This window comes from Anguilla rostrata, chromosome 1, assembly GCF_018555375.3.
Source record: "Anguilla rostrata isolate EN2019 chromosome 1, ASM1855537v3, whole genome shotgun sequence".
Lineage (NCBI taxonomy): Eukaryota > Metazoa > Chordata > Actinopteri > Anguilliformes > Anguillidae > Anguilla > Anguilla rostrata.
In genome coordinates, this window is record NC_057933.1 from 44,559,484 (window position 1) to 44,572,040 (window position 12,557).

The following is a 12,557-nucleotide window of genomic DNA, read 5'->3' on the forward strand; positions in this document are numbered from 1 at the left end:
TTTGTAACATAGGAAGTGTTGTAGTCCTGATGGGAGAGGCTTCAGGTATATCATGAAAATATTGCTTGGATATCCGCTGATTTCATCTGTGTAGAATAATTTTTTATATGCTGTTTCAGTCATGAAAAAGCACCAAATTTTTCACCAAACTTAAGCTTGTTAGTTGACCTTTATATGTGCTTAAAGCTGGTATATGCTGCAGTAAAGAAGCTGTTATATGACACAGAGAGGTCTTTAAAAAAGTAATTAGGTTTAATTTGGCTTTATAATGTGCAGTCTGTGACATGTTAAAAAAGAAAGGGACACAATGTGGTATAAGGTTTATCCAGTCACCGCAGAAAGGCTACAGGGATTCTAGCCGCCAGCCCTGAATTTTTCAGGATGAATGAGATTAAGGGTCTTCATGGGTATGTTTTTCAGTATCTCTTGACAACTGCTAGTATACTGGGCCAACCCTGGGAATGCCAAGGGTAAGTGGCTCCTGACTGACTTACTGGAACAACTAACAAACAGCAGAGTGTTGCAGTGAAAGACATTTTTACCATCATTGCCATTTTACATCAAATGCAAGTATAGCAAACACAGCGAAACCAACACAAAGGACAGATTTTTTTGTTGCTTTATAAGATAAAACATAATCCTATGTTTAGAAACTACACTGTCACAAAATACAGGTTACCATACAAAATCTACAAAATGCAACAATTACAAACATTTTGTTCGACAGAATTTTACAGTATAAATTTATACAATACTGATTTATATTTGGCACTTTGCCACATTATGCTATCGTGTAATACAGAAATGTTATGCCTGATACCACATTTTTTTTCTTTAAAAAAGCATAAAACTTAAAATCATTGCAGAGGTTGAAATTCCGTTCTTTGTTTTCATAGGTTTTTTAATAAAAAATATTTCACTTACAAAACAGCAGTTATTCAAAAACATTCAAATGTTTCCAATCGACTATCTCAGAAATTGAAACCGCTGGATCATGGGCTTGAAGCCACAGTTACATTCAAGGAAAATAAGTACTTTTGTCTGCCTGAGCTCCGGGGGCAGGAGAGCAGGGCCTCACAAAAAGGTTCCCAGAGAGCATGATGGGAGATGAAGTCCAGAGCTCAAGATTTGTTTGTTGAGCTCCGGATGTCACCTCTCATTAGTCTCTTTGTGGGCTGGGGTCTGGGGTCTCAGTAAACCTGTGTTTAGTCATCAACAGGGTCAAATAAGCACAGATGCTCCATACACCATGCTCCAACCTTCACTCCACAACAAAAGCGGCACACCCAATTATGAAGTTCCCTCACAATACTTACACAGAAGAATATACATGTGCATGTGTGTGCCCACATACAAACATTTCAGTGGCGTGGCGATATTGCGTACACTTGCTGAGCACAAAGCATCCATTTCAGTCAACAGGGAAGCTTGTCTGTTTTTAAATTTAAACCTTTTTTTTATATAAAGCATAATTATTGTAAAATAGCTGTATATTCTGTGCAATGCACATATTGTCATTTCACCGAAAACATGTATACATGTAAGCTTTGGACAGGTTTCTACAACACTTACCAGGCACTGAAATGTTATCTGTAGCATTACTGTGTTGGTGGTCATCACATACCGCTGATATATGTACATATTCACACAAACACACATGCATACCTGTTAATATAACCCCCCCCCCCCCCCCCTTCACACACACATTTTAAAACTACAAAAAAACATCAAATAGCTTCACATGCACCACTTAAAACATCTAAAATTTGATGTAAAGGTTTTAGCTGCTTCACGCAAAATTTCCGCCTGTAAAATTATTTTCATGCTAATCCGCCTTTTTTCACTGAATTCATTTCACATTGTTTTAAAAATTAAAAAGCACAAGCAATCTTACAGTGCCTTTCTAACACGTGTTTCAGGATGAGAACTTCGCAATTCAAAGCATTAAAAATACTTTAAAAATGAGAGAAAAGAAAAGTCCTAGTGTATCCTTTCATTTCCCCTGATGTACTCTCTCTGGACGCCACTCTTTTCTTTTAAACGTCACAAAAAATGAAATGAAAGCTGAATGGATGAAAAGAGAACGCTCAGAAGCTCATGATGTGGTGCCCCTGACCCTCTCCCCCCACGTGTGCAGTACATGCGCACAATATTGCCTCAGTAAACACGAGCGATATGCAGAGCGACAGCCGATGCTAATTCTGAACTCTCTGCCATAGCCAAACACATGCAGGACAGAGCATTGCTTGAGGGTGGGCTGCTTCTTCATGAAATGGGACATACATCTGCAAGCATAATCCTCAACAAAAAACACAAAAAAAAACTGTACAAAATTATATGCATAGCAAAATGCGCGGCCATCTTGCTCTTGTTTTTTACACAACTTCAAAATCCTTGCACAGATGTAAAACAAACACTGATGAATCAAGTTTGCCATGACTTAAAGAAAAATTACAGATATAATAATAATAATAATAATAACAATAATAATAACAACAATAATAGATATTATTACTACTGTTATTATTATTATTCATAATAATAATAAAAACACAAAAAGAAAATGAATTCTTTCAGTGGGACAAATGCCACAACTTAACCCCCAAATATAAGAATATATCTATCTATAGTTCTACATTTCTGTCTCTTATTCCCTTGGTTTACAAGAACAAACTCAAATTGGCATGTGACCACCTCTTAAACTCCAGTCAAGTCATTCTTTGTTTAAAATAAAGAACTGTAGGTTTTCAAGGACTCTATCAAATGCTTGGGTTCCCATTATCAGTATCTTATAGCTTTGAAAGCACTAGCCTGCGCTAGGCTAAATGACGTCCATACCCTCGTCCTCAGCTCTCGTCTGAAGGCAAGTCTTCATTGGTTTCTCCAAAGAGCGGGGGGAGGGGAGGGAGATTTTCTCGTAAACACCCGACACATCGCCGAGTCGGGGGAGTTAACCCAAAAAGCACTGAAAGCAAGCAGATGGAAATGAAAGGGTTAAACCAGTCTCGTCTCTCAAATGTTGGCTCATTTTACATACACATTTAACAGACAAGCATGAGGGTGATATTATCGCTGGACAGGTCAAGGCTTTGGGCTAGCGGCAGTAAAGTTCCCTGGGGCAATAGGAAAGGCCCGGCTGTAATAGCCGTGTGGATAATGACACAGGCAGGAAACCACCCCGCTCTGGCCCTGATCATAATCACACGGAACAGTTTTAAAAACACATTAGCACTCAAGTCATCTTTCTGGTTTCTCTCTATAGTTTTTCCACCCCTCTATGTACTCCCCCTCAAGAAAAAAGTGATTTATTTATTTTACATATACACTGTACACATACATGCATGTAGTGCATATCATTTATTTTACTAATTGGAAACATATACAAAAAATGGTTTGAGATCTGATAGGACAGTGTGAGAAGACTGGTCTGAGGTCTGATAGGACAGTGTGAGAAGACTGGTCTGATAGGACAGTGTGAGAAGACTGGTCTGAGTTCTGATAGGACAGTGTGAGAAGACTGGTCTGAGGTCTGATAGGACAGTGTGAGAAGACTGGTCTGAGGTCTGATAGGACAGTGTGAGAAGACTGGTCTGAGGTCTGATAGGACAGTGTGAGAAGACTGGTTTGAGATCAGATATGCAGTCCAACGCTGATATTGACAAGACGGATATCTCTATCCTGAGGACTACTGGGTCATCCCAGCCGAGTAAACAGCAAATTGCTCCCTCTCTCTCATTGGTTTTTGGATGTACCTTTCAGTGGCCCACTGATATGGGGTCTGTTATCCCACAGACAGAGTCACTTATGTCATTGTTTCCCTGTTTCTATAGGGACGGCATACACAGTGCCAAGCTCTCTTTAGCCCTGCATCACTTCACAGACGGGTGGTAAATACCAAATACCAGAACACTGAATTAGTATGACCACAACACAAGGGCCAGCTTCATAAGTTCTGATTTTAAAAAGCTGAGCTGTCTAAATTCTCAGACAGATAAAGAGGCTTAGGAAAAATAAAGCCCTAATCTGTTAAATCACCCCGAGTGGTCAACTCTTCTTCTGAATGGGTAGTAAATCAAACAAGCGGGACTGCATATCTGGTGGTGGTGAACTACTGGCCACAACAGCCAGGCTTAAAGAGGACACCATGAGGAAAAAAGGCCATTGCGGCGTTTCGTTCATCCACGAAACATGACGACAGGCACCAAGTGACCGATGCCAACCCTGACTGGCACACAAGTGGCAGTGTTCAGTTTCTGTGACTGATAAGGCTGTGTTCACTGCACCTTCACATCCACTGTAATCCACCTGTGAGCAGCTGTATTGTATGGCTGTTATTTGATAAAGTGCGCAACGATGGGGGGGAGGGGTTGCGTACTCGTCTGTTAGGATAACAGCTGATCAATCGCTCCGCCTATGCATTTCAAAGAGGATTGCTGAATTTTTGGATGGATTCAATTGAGGATGACATTCTGGGAACAGCTAAACATAAATAAACATAAATTTTAATAAACGAATGAACAGCGATACCCGTTTTCCCATTCTGAATGTCTGTCCCTAGCAGATACAAACGGTAGGTCAGGGTTTTTCAGAGCTCGACCCGGTCTACCTGTCACCCACAGCGTTCCAACTTGCAGATACAGTATGAACTCATCCCTACCAAAGCCACTGTGACATCATCAAGCCCTGATGACAACGACCAGGAGCTACTGGAAATCTCCCCTGGACACTAAAATATGCTAAAATATTACAGCCCCCCGTATGTTTTAGGTCCCACAAGACCCAGGCTGAGAGGGTGGGATTCTTTGCAGGGTTCTGTGTGGGCCCCCAGGCTAAGAGGGTAGGGCTCTGTGTGGGTCCCCAGGCTAAGAGGGTAGGGCTCTGTGTGGGTCCCCAGGCTAAGAGGGTAGGGCTCTGTGTGGGTCCCCCGCCAAAGAGGGTAGGGTTCTGTGTGGGTCCTCAGGCTAAGAGCGTACGGTTTTGTGTGGGTCCCCTGGCAAAGAGGGTGGGGTTCTGTGTGGGTCCCCCGGCAAAGAGGGTGGGGTTCAGGGTGGGCCCCCAGGCTAAGAGGGTTGGGATTCAGTGTGGTCTCCCAGGCTGAGAGGGTGAGGTTCAGTGTGGGCCCCCAGGCTGAGAGGGTGGGGTTTTGTGTGGGACCCCAGGTTGAGAGGGTGAGGTTCTGTGTGGGCCCCCAGGCTGAGAAGGTAGGGTTCTGTGTGGGACCCCAGGTTGAGAGGGTGGGGTTCTGTGTGGGCCCCCAGGCTGAGAAGGTGGGGTTCAGTGTGGGCCCCCAGGCTGAGAGGGTGGGGTTTTGTGTGGGACCCCAGGTTGAGAGGGTGGGGTTCTGTGTGGGCCCCCAAGGTGAGAGGGTGAGGTTCTGTGTGGGCCCCCAGGCTGAGAGGGTGGGGTTCAGTGTGGGCCCCCAGGCTGAGAGGGTGGGGTTTTGTGTGGGACCCCAGGTTGAGAGGGTGGGCTTCTGTGTGGGCCCCCAAGGTGAGAGGGTGAGGTTCAGTGTGGGCCCCCAGGCAACCCCACAATGCCCTGCCCTCACAGTACAAGACCCCAGAGAGAAATTCTAAGAACAAATAAAATAAAAGAAACACAAACAAATAAATGAGAGAAAATTACAATGAGCGCAGCGGAACCTCCATGTGATCAGAACTGGCCGGCGCTGCTGGGGTCGCACTGGAGCAGGCGGACGATGGAGGGGTCGCTCTTCGCCCCCTTGATGAACTCCTCCAGGGACAGCTTGCCTGAAGACACAGAGCACAGGAGACAGTCACTCACTCACTCACTCACTCGAGCTTGAAGGCTTCTCCTCCGCCTCACTTTGCATTGCCCATGGCGACTAACACAGTTCACATTTTCACTTGCAGTTTTTGATAACGCTGGATTGTGTTCCAGGCTGTGTAAGGCTTTGGGTTAGAAGCAGCCCTTGGGCAAAGCCACCGATCCAGGAACAGAACCTGGGTGACAAATGCCCAAACAGCCCACCGCCTATTGTCCTTAGTTGCACTAAACCGCACTTAACGCTGCGAGTGCAGTGACTCAGAGTGTACAATGTCTCTGTCACATTTCCATGTGCGTCTTTGTGCTGTGGGTGGTGAGTTGCAGTACTGCTGCACCGCCTGCAGGTGGCAGTGCTGTTCTGGGTGTTACTGCAGGTGTCCCAATGGGATTCATGACCCTGAGCATGAGGGCCTGGGAGAAGCATGGTTCAGCGGCTGCGAAGCCAGGCCAAGAGGCCCCCCGCTCCCCTCTAACGCGGCTCAGCTCTTTTCCCCACAATGCAGTGGGGCTATCCCCTGCAGAGGGAGTCATCCTTTTGGAGTGCCTCCTTCATTCAAGGAGTCTAAAGTGGTTTACATACGTGCTATAGGGCAATTTGTGAGGTCTGCAGCCTGTTCAGGCTATTTGAAGAGCGGTGTGAGTGTGTGTTTGTGTGCGTGCGTTAGCGTGCCACTGAGCTACTGACAGAGCCAATATATGCATCACTTGACCAATCAGCACTTGATCTGCAAGCCAACCAAACTTATTCAAGGAGCTACGGTTTGGTAAGGGCACAAAAAGCCCTCTCGGGGTTGGACCGGGATGAGCGGGGAGGCGGGGTGGTCTCACCGTCACGGTTGGTGTCCATCTGTCGGAAGATCTTCTCCGTCCTCTTCTCCGGAGTGGACTCATCTTCCGGCATCTTCATTACGGAGGAGACCATTTTGTAGATTGCCTGAAGGCACAGGGAGGGGGAAGGACTGTAAGCGTCATGCGGCCCAACCCTGCAGTCTCAACAGGGTGTCACTCACGATAATCCTGTGGTCTACACAAAAAAAAGCCCCCTAAAATGAACAGCTTCGACCAGTGCTCATAAACCTGGGGTCAGGGGACCCACAGTGAGAGCCACAGGGTTGCTTTTAACAGTATGTCATTTATATTTCCATATTTCATAAATTACACAGTTCAGACCTTCAGATAAATTGGGCTGTTGATATTATGATTAAACGTAATAAATGCATGGTCATGATCACACAGATCCACAGAATGCGATGCTCCCTTTTAGACGTGCACGTTAAATACTGCAGCCTGTAACGGGCGCTGGATAGAGCTTTGCAGTGGTGGAGGCGCCTTCACGCAGAGGGTGAGCGTTTTAAGAGAACATAAATGCGGAACCCCAGGCACAGAGTGCCACCCACACACCGCTCGCTGTGCGCGCTCACTGAGCGCGCTCGCTGTGCTCGGTGCCTTTCGCTGGGAAACGGAGGCAGTCACTCAGACGTCAGCGTGCGGTCTCCGCCCCCTGTGATCTGCGTGGAGAACGACACGGGGAAAGAGCGGTCGGCTCGAGCGGCCTCAGCTCAGCGGAGCACGTGCGGGCGAACGCGCCGAGGCTGGGCGGAACGCGTGCGGGCGAACGCGGCGGCGCGCGCGGGGACGCTGAAAGGCCGCGGGGAACAGCGGGCGGAGAGGCGGACGCGGCGCTGACGAGGAGGCGGGCCGGTGACAGGCTCTGCCGGGGAGAGCGGGAGCTGACAGCTGAGCGGCCGAGCGCTGATTGTGATTGCTGTACGTGGGAGCCTTAAATAAGCCCCCCCCCCCCCCCAACACCCATTAACGCCACCTCGTTTCCACGGGAGCGGCTGTAGCTGATTACCGCTATTACCGCCTCTCCCCGATCCAGCGACCCTGCCAGAGTGCATCCTCCCCCTCTATCTATCAATCACAGGCCTGTCTTTAAGCACACGCCTCCGACAATCCCACAGTCCCGCGGTACCTCCACCCCCACAACAGGGGGCGCACTAGTTGGTGAGAGGCGCAGAAAATTCCCTGACCTTAGGTCAGTCTGATTTCACATAAAGGTTGGTGTTCACACGAAGGCTTGATAACATGATTCTAGATCAGCTGTTCAGAGCAGGAAGTGCCAAACGTGACCTTAACGAGGAGCACCTGAATCAGAACTCACACTGATTGCTATAGCGACAGCATTTCCGGACTCGCTAGACGGATTCTCTCAAGGGAAAAACTTTCTGAGAAAACCAAAAATAACAGCCATTTAGCTACACTCCAGAAAACTACTTCCTGCAAGCAAGAGCCCTGCGGTCCCCAGGGAGTTCGACAGCCTGCTCATCACCGCGTGTGTTCCGTACAAGCTCACACGCGCACATTCAAACCCTTACTCGCACTCATACATAAATACAAATGCAAACACTAGCACACCCAAACTCAGTCACGCACACGAAAAGGCAAAACTCAAACGTGCCAGTGTGGACGGGCTCACACGCACGCAAACATGAACTCGCTGACAGACTTCGGCTCGTACGCTCGTTCTCTCACGCGCAAGCACTCTCCTTTCTCTAGTCAGCCAACCGCCGCAGTTGAGAGGAAGTGCTTCCTGTGACCTCAGAGGCTAATCTGTCTTGGTGATGAAGGAGCATGCAGAACAGAGAGAAACAGTGAGGTCTAAATAAGAGTGGATATGGGCAGCGGATAGAGGAGACAGGGCCTTTAATGTATTAATCATACAGCTCCCCCCTCTTCCCCTTCCTCTCTCTCTCTCTCTCTCTCTCTCTCTCTCTCTCTCTCTCTCTCTCTGTGGTAGAGTGTGTCTACCACACACTCCCCTGCCTCACTCCACACTCACAGCCATCTGTAAACACGGTCTCTCACCCACATCACTGTGGGGAACCAGCTCGCGCATGCACACACGCACAAGCACACACACATATGCACAGGCACAAGCACACACACACACACGCACAAGCACACACACATACACAAGCACACATACACACACACACACACACACACATATGCACAGGCACAAGCACACACACATACACAAGCACACACACACACACACACACATACACACACGCACAAGCACACACACATATGCACAGGCACAAGCACACACACATACACAAGCACACATACACACACACATACACACACGCACGCCTCCTCATGATAAGCTCCCAGTGAAACCATGAGCACATACAGAAGATTGTTACAATTTCAGTGTTTTAGGCCAATCAGAGGAGAGACTGAGATACCAGCGCAGCTGCGTGAGCCATGGCGTATCATGCCACTATCTATATTTTTACACAAGGTGAGCTGCCCTGAGTGAGAGAGAGAGAGAGAGACAGAGTGAGAGAGACAGAGAGAGACAGAGAGAGAGAGAAAAACAGAAAGAGATAAAGAGAAACAGCGATAAAGAGAAAAGGAAGGAGTGAAGCCCTCTCGAGCCCTCGGGCCGTCTCTTCCGCGCGTCAGCGGGCGGTCTGAAGGCGGCGTGCGGGGCGGCCTTAAAGCCGGCCTGGCGGAGCGGTGGGAAGCCCGCTGTGCGCCGTATCACAGGAGCGGGAGCCGGCGGCCCGAGCGTACGCGCGCTCAGCGGGACGCCCCCACGCCGGGAGGAGAGCCCGCTGACGGACGCCGCGGCCCCGCTGTCCGTTTCTCTCGACGTCAAAGCCTCCAGGGCCGGGCCTCCCCGAAGGAGGCGGGGCTTTGCTTTCCATGGCCAAGACCGACAGGGCGTTCACGGTTTCCACGGCTGCTGTCACCAAGCGACGGAGTTAAGCAGGTGTTAATCACTCGAACCTCAGGCAGGCACCTAATGAAAGGCGACCTTCTCCGCATCACACCTCGCACCCCAGTTAATTGAGCAACACGCTATTCCGTCCTTTGAAAGTACTGAATTATTATATGACAGGCAAACTGGGCAGGAAATAGGGGGCGAGGTCCAATCTGAAGTGACCTCACTTCCAGCTTGTCATCTAAGGCAGATTGGATCATCATCATAATGAAGTGGCAGGACAGCAAACCGATTAACAGCGCGATTAAACAGCCTCGCTGTGCCCCCCCCCCGAGGTCAGAACGGGACACAAATTTCGGCAGAGGGTCCGTCCCTGAGGACCGAGCCGCTGTCCCCGGGATGATGTCCCCGAGCCGCTCCAGGAAACGCACCAACGCTCGCGCCCAACCGGCGCCACAGGACAAAAAATACGGGGAAGCCGTACCTGCTGGTATTGATTATTCAGCTATAGGTCAAAGCTGGACTTGATAATCAAAGAAAGTAAATGGAAACAGACCGGGAGTAGTAATCTGTTTAAAGGTATGGGGTTTCAGTTTCCTTTATCAGTTTCCTTTTAATGCCCGAGAATTGCTAATGTTATCATCATAGTCGCCATTTATTATTAGGGCTAATGGAAATTAGACAGAAGCAGCATTTTAAATCAAATTGCAAAACCTTGTAATCAAATAAGGGCACGAAAACACATATTTCACCAACGTGCTGCAGCAATCACGAAAAACTAGCAGCGGGTCGCAAGTTATTTCCATAGCAGTGCTCCTTATCTGCAACCCAACTGACCTCTGATTTCGTCCCTCTGACTTAAACATTTTCAAGGTAGTCCTGGCCTAAGAACAGTCCTGACTGCTACGGCAAACGAATGCCACAAACAAATCCAGAGAGGAAGACATTGTGGATATACAGAAGACTGTAGGTAGGTGGGAATGTCCTTCTGAATATCTCTGCAATAGATGAACGAATGCATTTTCAATAACCCACCCCGTAGTGAGCCTTAGATTGACTGGCATACGTTCAAATTTTGAATTTTTATTTGGAATCAAGACTGCACAGACTTTGTGTTTAATTTTACTGCTGTGAATGTTGACAGAAAGTATATCAAGTGTACAAAAGAACATAATATTCATTAAACTTTAATCTTTCACGTGTCACCTCCCAGTACTGTATCGGGGACGTCTGACTCTTTCCGCAGAAATAATTCCTATTTCTTATGTGACACACCTGGTTATTCAACGAAGAGAATTTTCTCTGCCTGACAGGGGTGTAAAGGATTTTATCAGTTCCAAAACACAGAGCGAAATCAATTAAGACTAATTCCAAACAGTGCGCAAGCCACAATTGGCCTTCTTCCGCCCCAGCCAAACCAAGCCCAACAATGCTTGGCCTGAACGCTGTGGTTCTGTACGCGAGTGGCCTGAACGCTGTGGTTCTGTACGCGAGTGGCCTGAACGCTGTGGTTCTGTACGCGAGTGGCCTGAACGCTGTGGTTCTGTACGCGAGTGGCCTGAACGCTGTGGTTCTGTACGCGAGTGGCCTGAACGCTGTGGTTCTGTACGCGAGTGGCCTGAACGCTGTGGTTCTGTACGCGAGTGGCCTGAACGCTGTGGTTCTGTACGAGTGGCTAACGCTGTGGTTCTGTACGCGAGTGCTCTGAACGCTGTGGTTCTGTACGCGAGTGGCTAACGCTGTGGTTCTGTACGCGAGTGGTCCTGACGCTGTGGTTCTGTACGCGAGTGGCCTGAACGCTGTGGTTCTGCTACGCGAGTGGCCTGAACATGTGGTTCTCGCCAGCTACCATGCGACTGGCAATGAGCCTGAACGCTGTGGTTCTGTACGCGAGTGGCCTGAACGCTGTGGTTCTGTACGCGAGTGGCCTGAACGCTGTGGTTCTGTACGCGAGTGGCCTGAACGCTGTGGTTCTGTACGCAGGGTGCTGTGGTTCTGGGTCTCCAGCGGGGACTGGCTGGGCTAGGTGCGACCGGCTCTACACCCCGACCGTGAGCCCGGCCTGGCGCAGCCGGTCGGCCCGGGCGGGGAGAGAGCGTCCGGCCGGCCGACGTCCAGGCGCCCATTCGCACGTCTACGAAAGGAGGGGAGGGTCTGACCAGGAGGAGGCGACGCGGAACTGGGGCAAACTCCCGCGGCGGGACAGAAATAGTTTCCCAGAGCGCGCGAGTGGGACTTTCATTTATACCGGGGGGGTGGGGGGGGTACACAGGAAGCAACAACCGCGCATCCGTCAAGGAGCTTGGATTCCACTCCGACAAGCGGCGGTGTCGCTCGGCGCTCTCTGACGCTTGCCTCCGAGTCTGCCCGAACCTCAAAGAGAAACTGCGCATTGCTCCTGTGTGCACTGCCGTGCCATTGTAGAATCTTCTGGAATGTCTTTGTGGTGACACTCAAAGTGGTTTAAACAGAGCTGAGGCAGTGAGCCACTACTTCTGAGCTCTTCAGTTACTCAGTAGCTGTGTAAGTTATCAGGGGGAAACCTTTCAAACCGTATGAGTATACAGCATGAGTTTGAAATAGCTTAACAGCTTGCAAGTCTGGATGGATGATACTGGGTTGGAACTGTTATGAATGTATGGATTAAGCTATGTGATTGTTCATTTCACAAGGTTTTGTCCGCTAACCTATCCTCTGATCTGATGCAAGATGACAACTTCCAACACAAACCCTGTCAACTTTCATTGCAGACCACATCTTAATATATTAACCAAAAGGATGGTTCTAATCCAAGGAATAAAGTTCACAGTTTACAGTTAGAATTTAAGCCCTGTACACACTGATGTCAACAGGTAATGCTAAGAATTAGAGCCAACATTTTACAGTATAATGCAACTTTGTGAGATTTTTTAAATGTGTTCATTTTTGCCAGACTAATTATGAGCAAAATGATTCATGACTGAGTACATATTAGGGAAGTGGAGGCTGGAAAGTAATCCGAGCTCTCAAATTTGTGCCCACAGGGTTTGGAAGT

The 12,557-nt window shown here is 48.5% G+C and overlaps 1 protein-coding gene across 4 annotated transcripts in view; it reads right to left on the reverse strand.

Annotated features, from left to right (window-relative positions):
- Positions 1 to 603: 603 nt before the first annotated feature.
- LOC135239880 (neurocalcin-delta A) overlaps positions 604 to 12,557 on the reverse strand; it is an 83,628-nt gene continuing 71,674 nt past the window's right edge. For all 4 annotated transcript variants that reach the window (XM_064308889.1, XM_064308878.1, XM_064308869.1 and 1 more), the window contains 3 exons: positions 6,616 to 6,721; positions 5,626 to 5,750; positions 604 to 2,965 (listed from right to left, as the gene is read on the reverse strand). In XM_064308889.1, the coding sequence (XP_064164959.1) occupies positions 5,653 to 5,750; positions 6,616 to 6,721 (204 nt within the window). In that variant the 3' untranslated portion in view covers positions 604 to 2,965; positions 5,626 to 5,652. The remainder of the gene's footprint in view (positions 2,966 to 5,625; positions 5,751 to 6,615; positions 6,722 to 12,557) is intronic.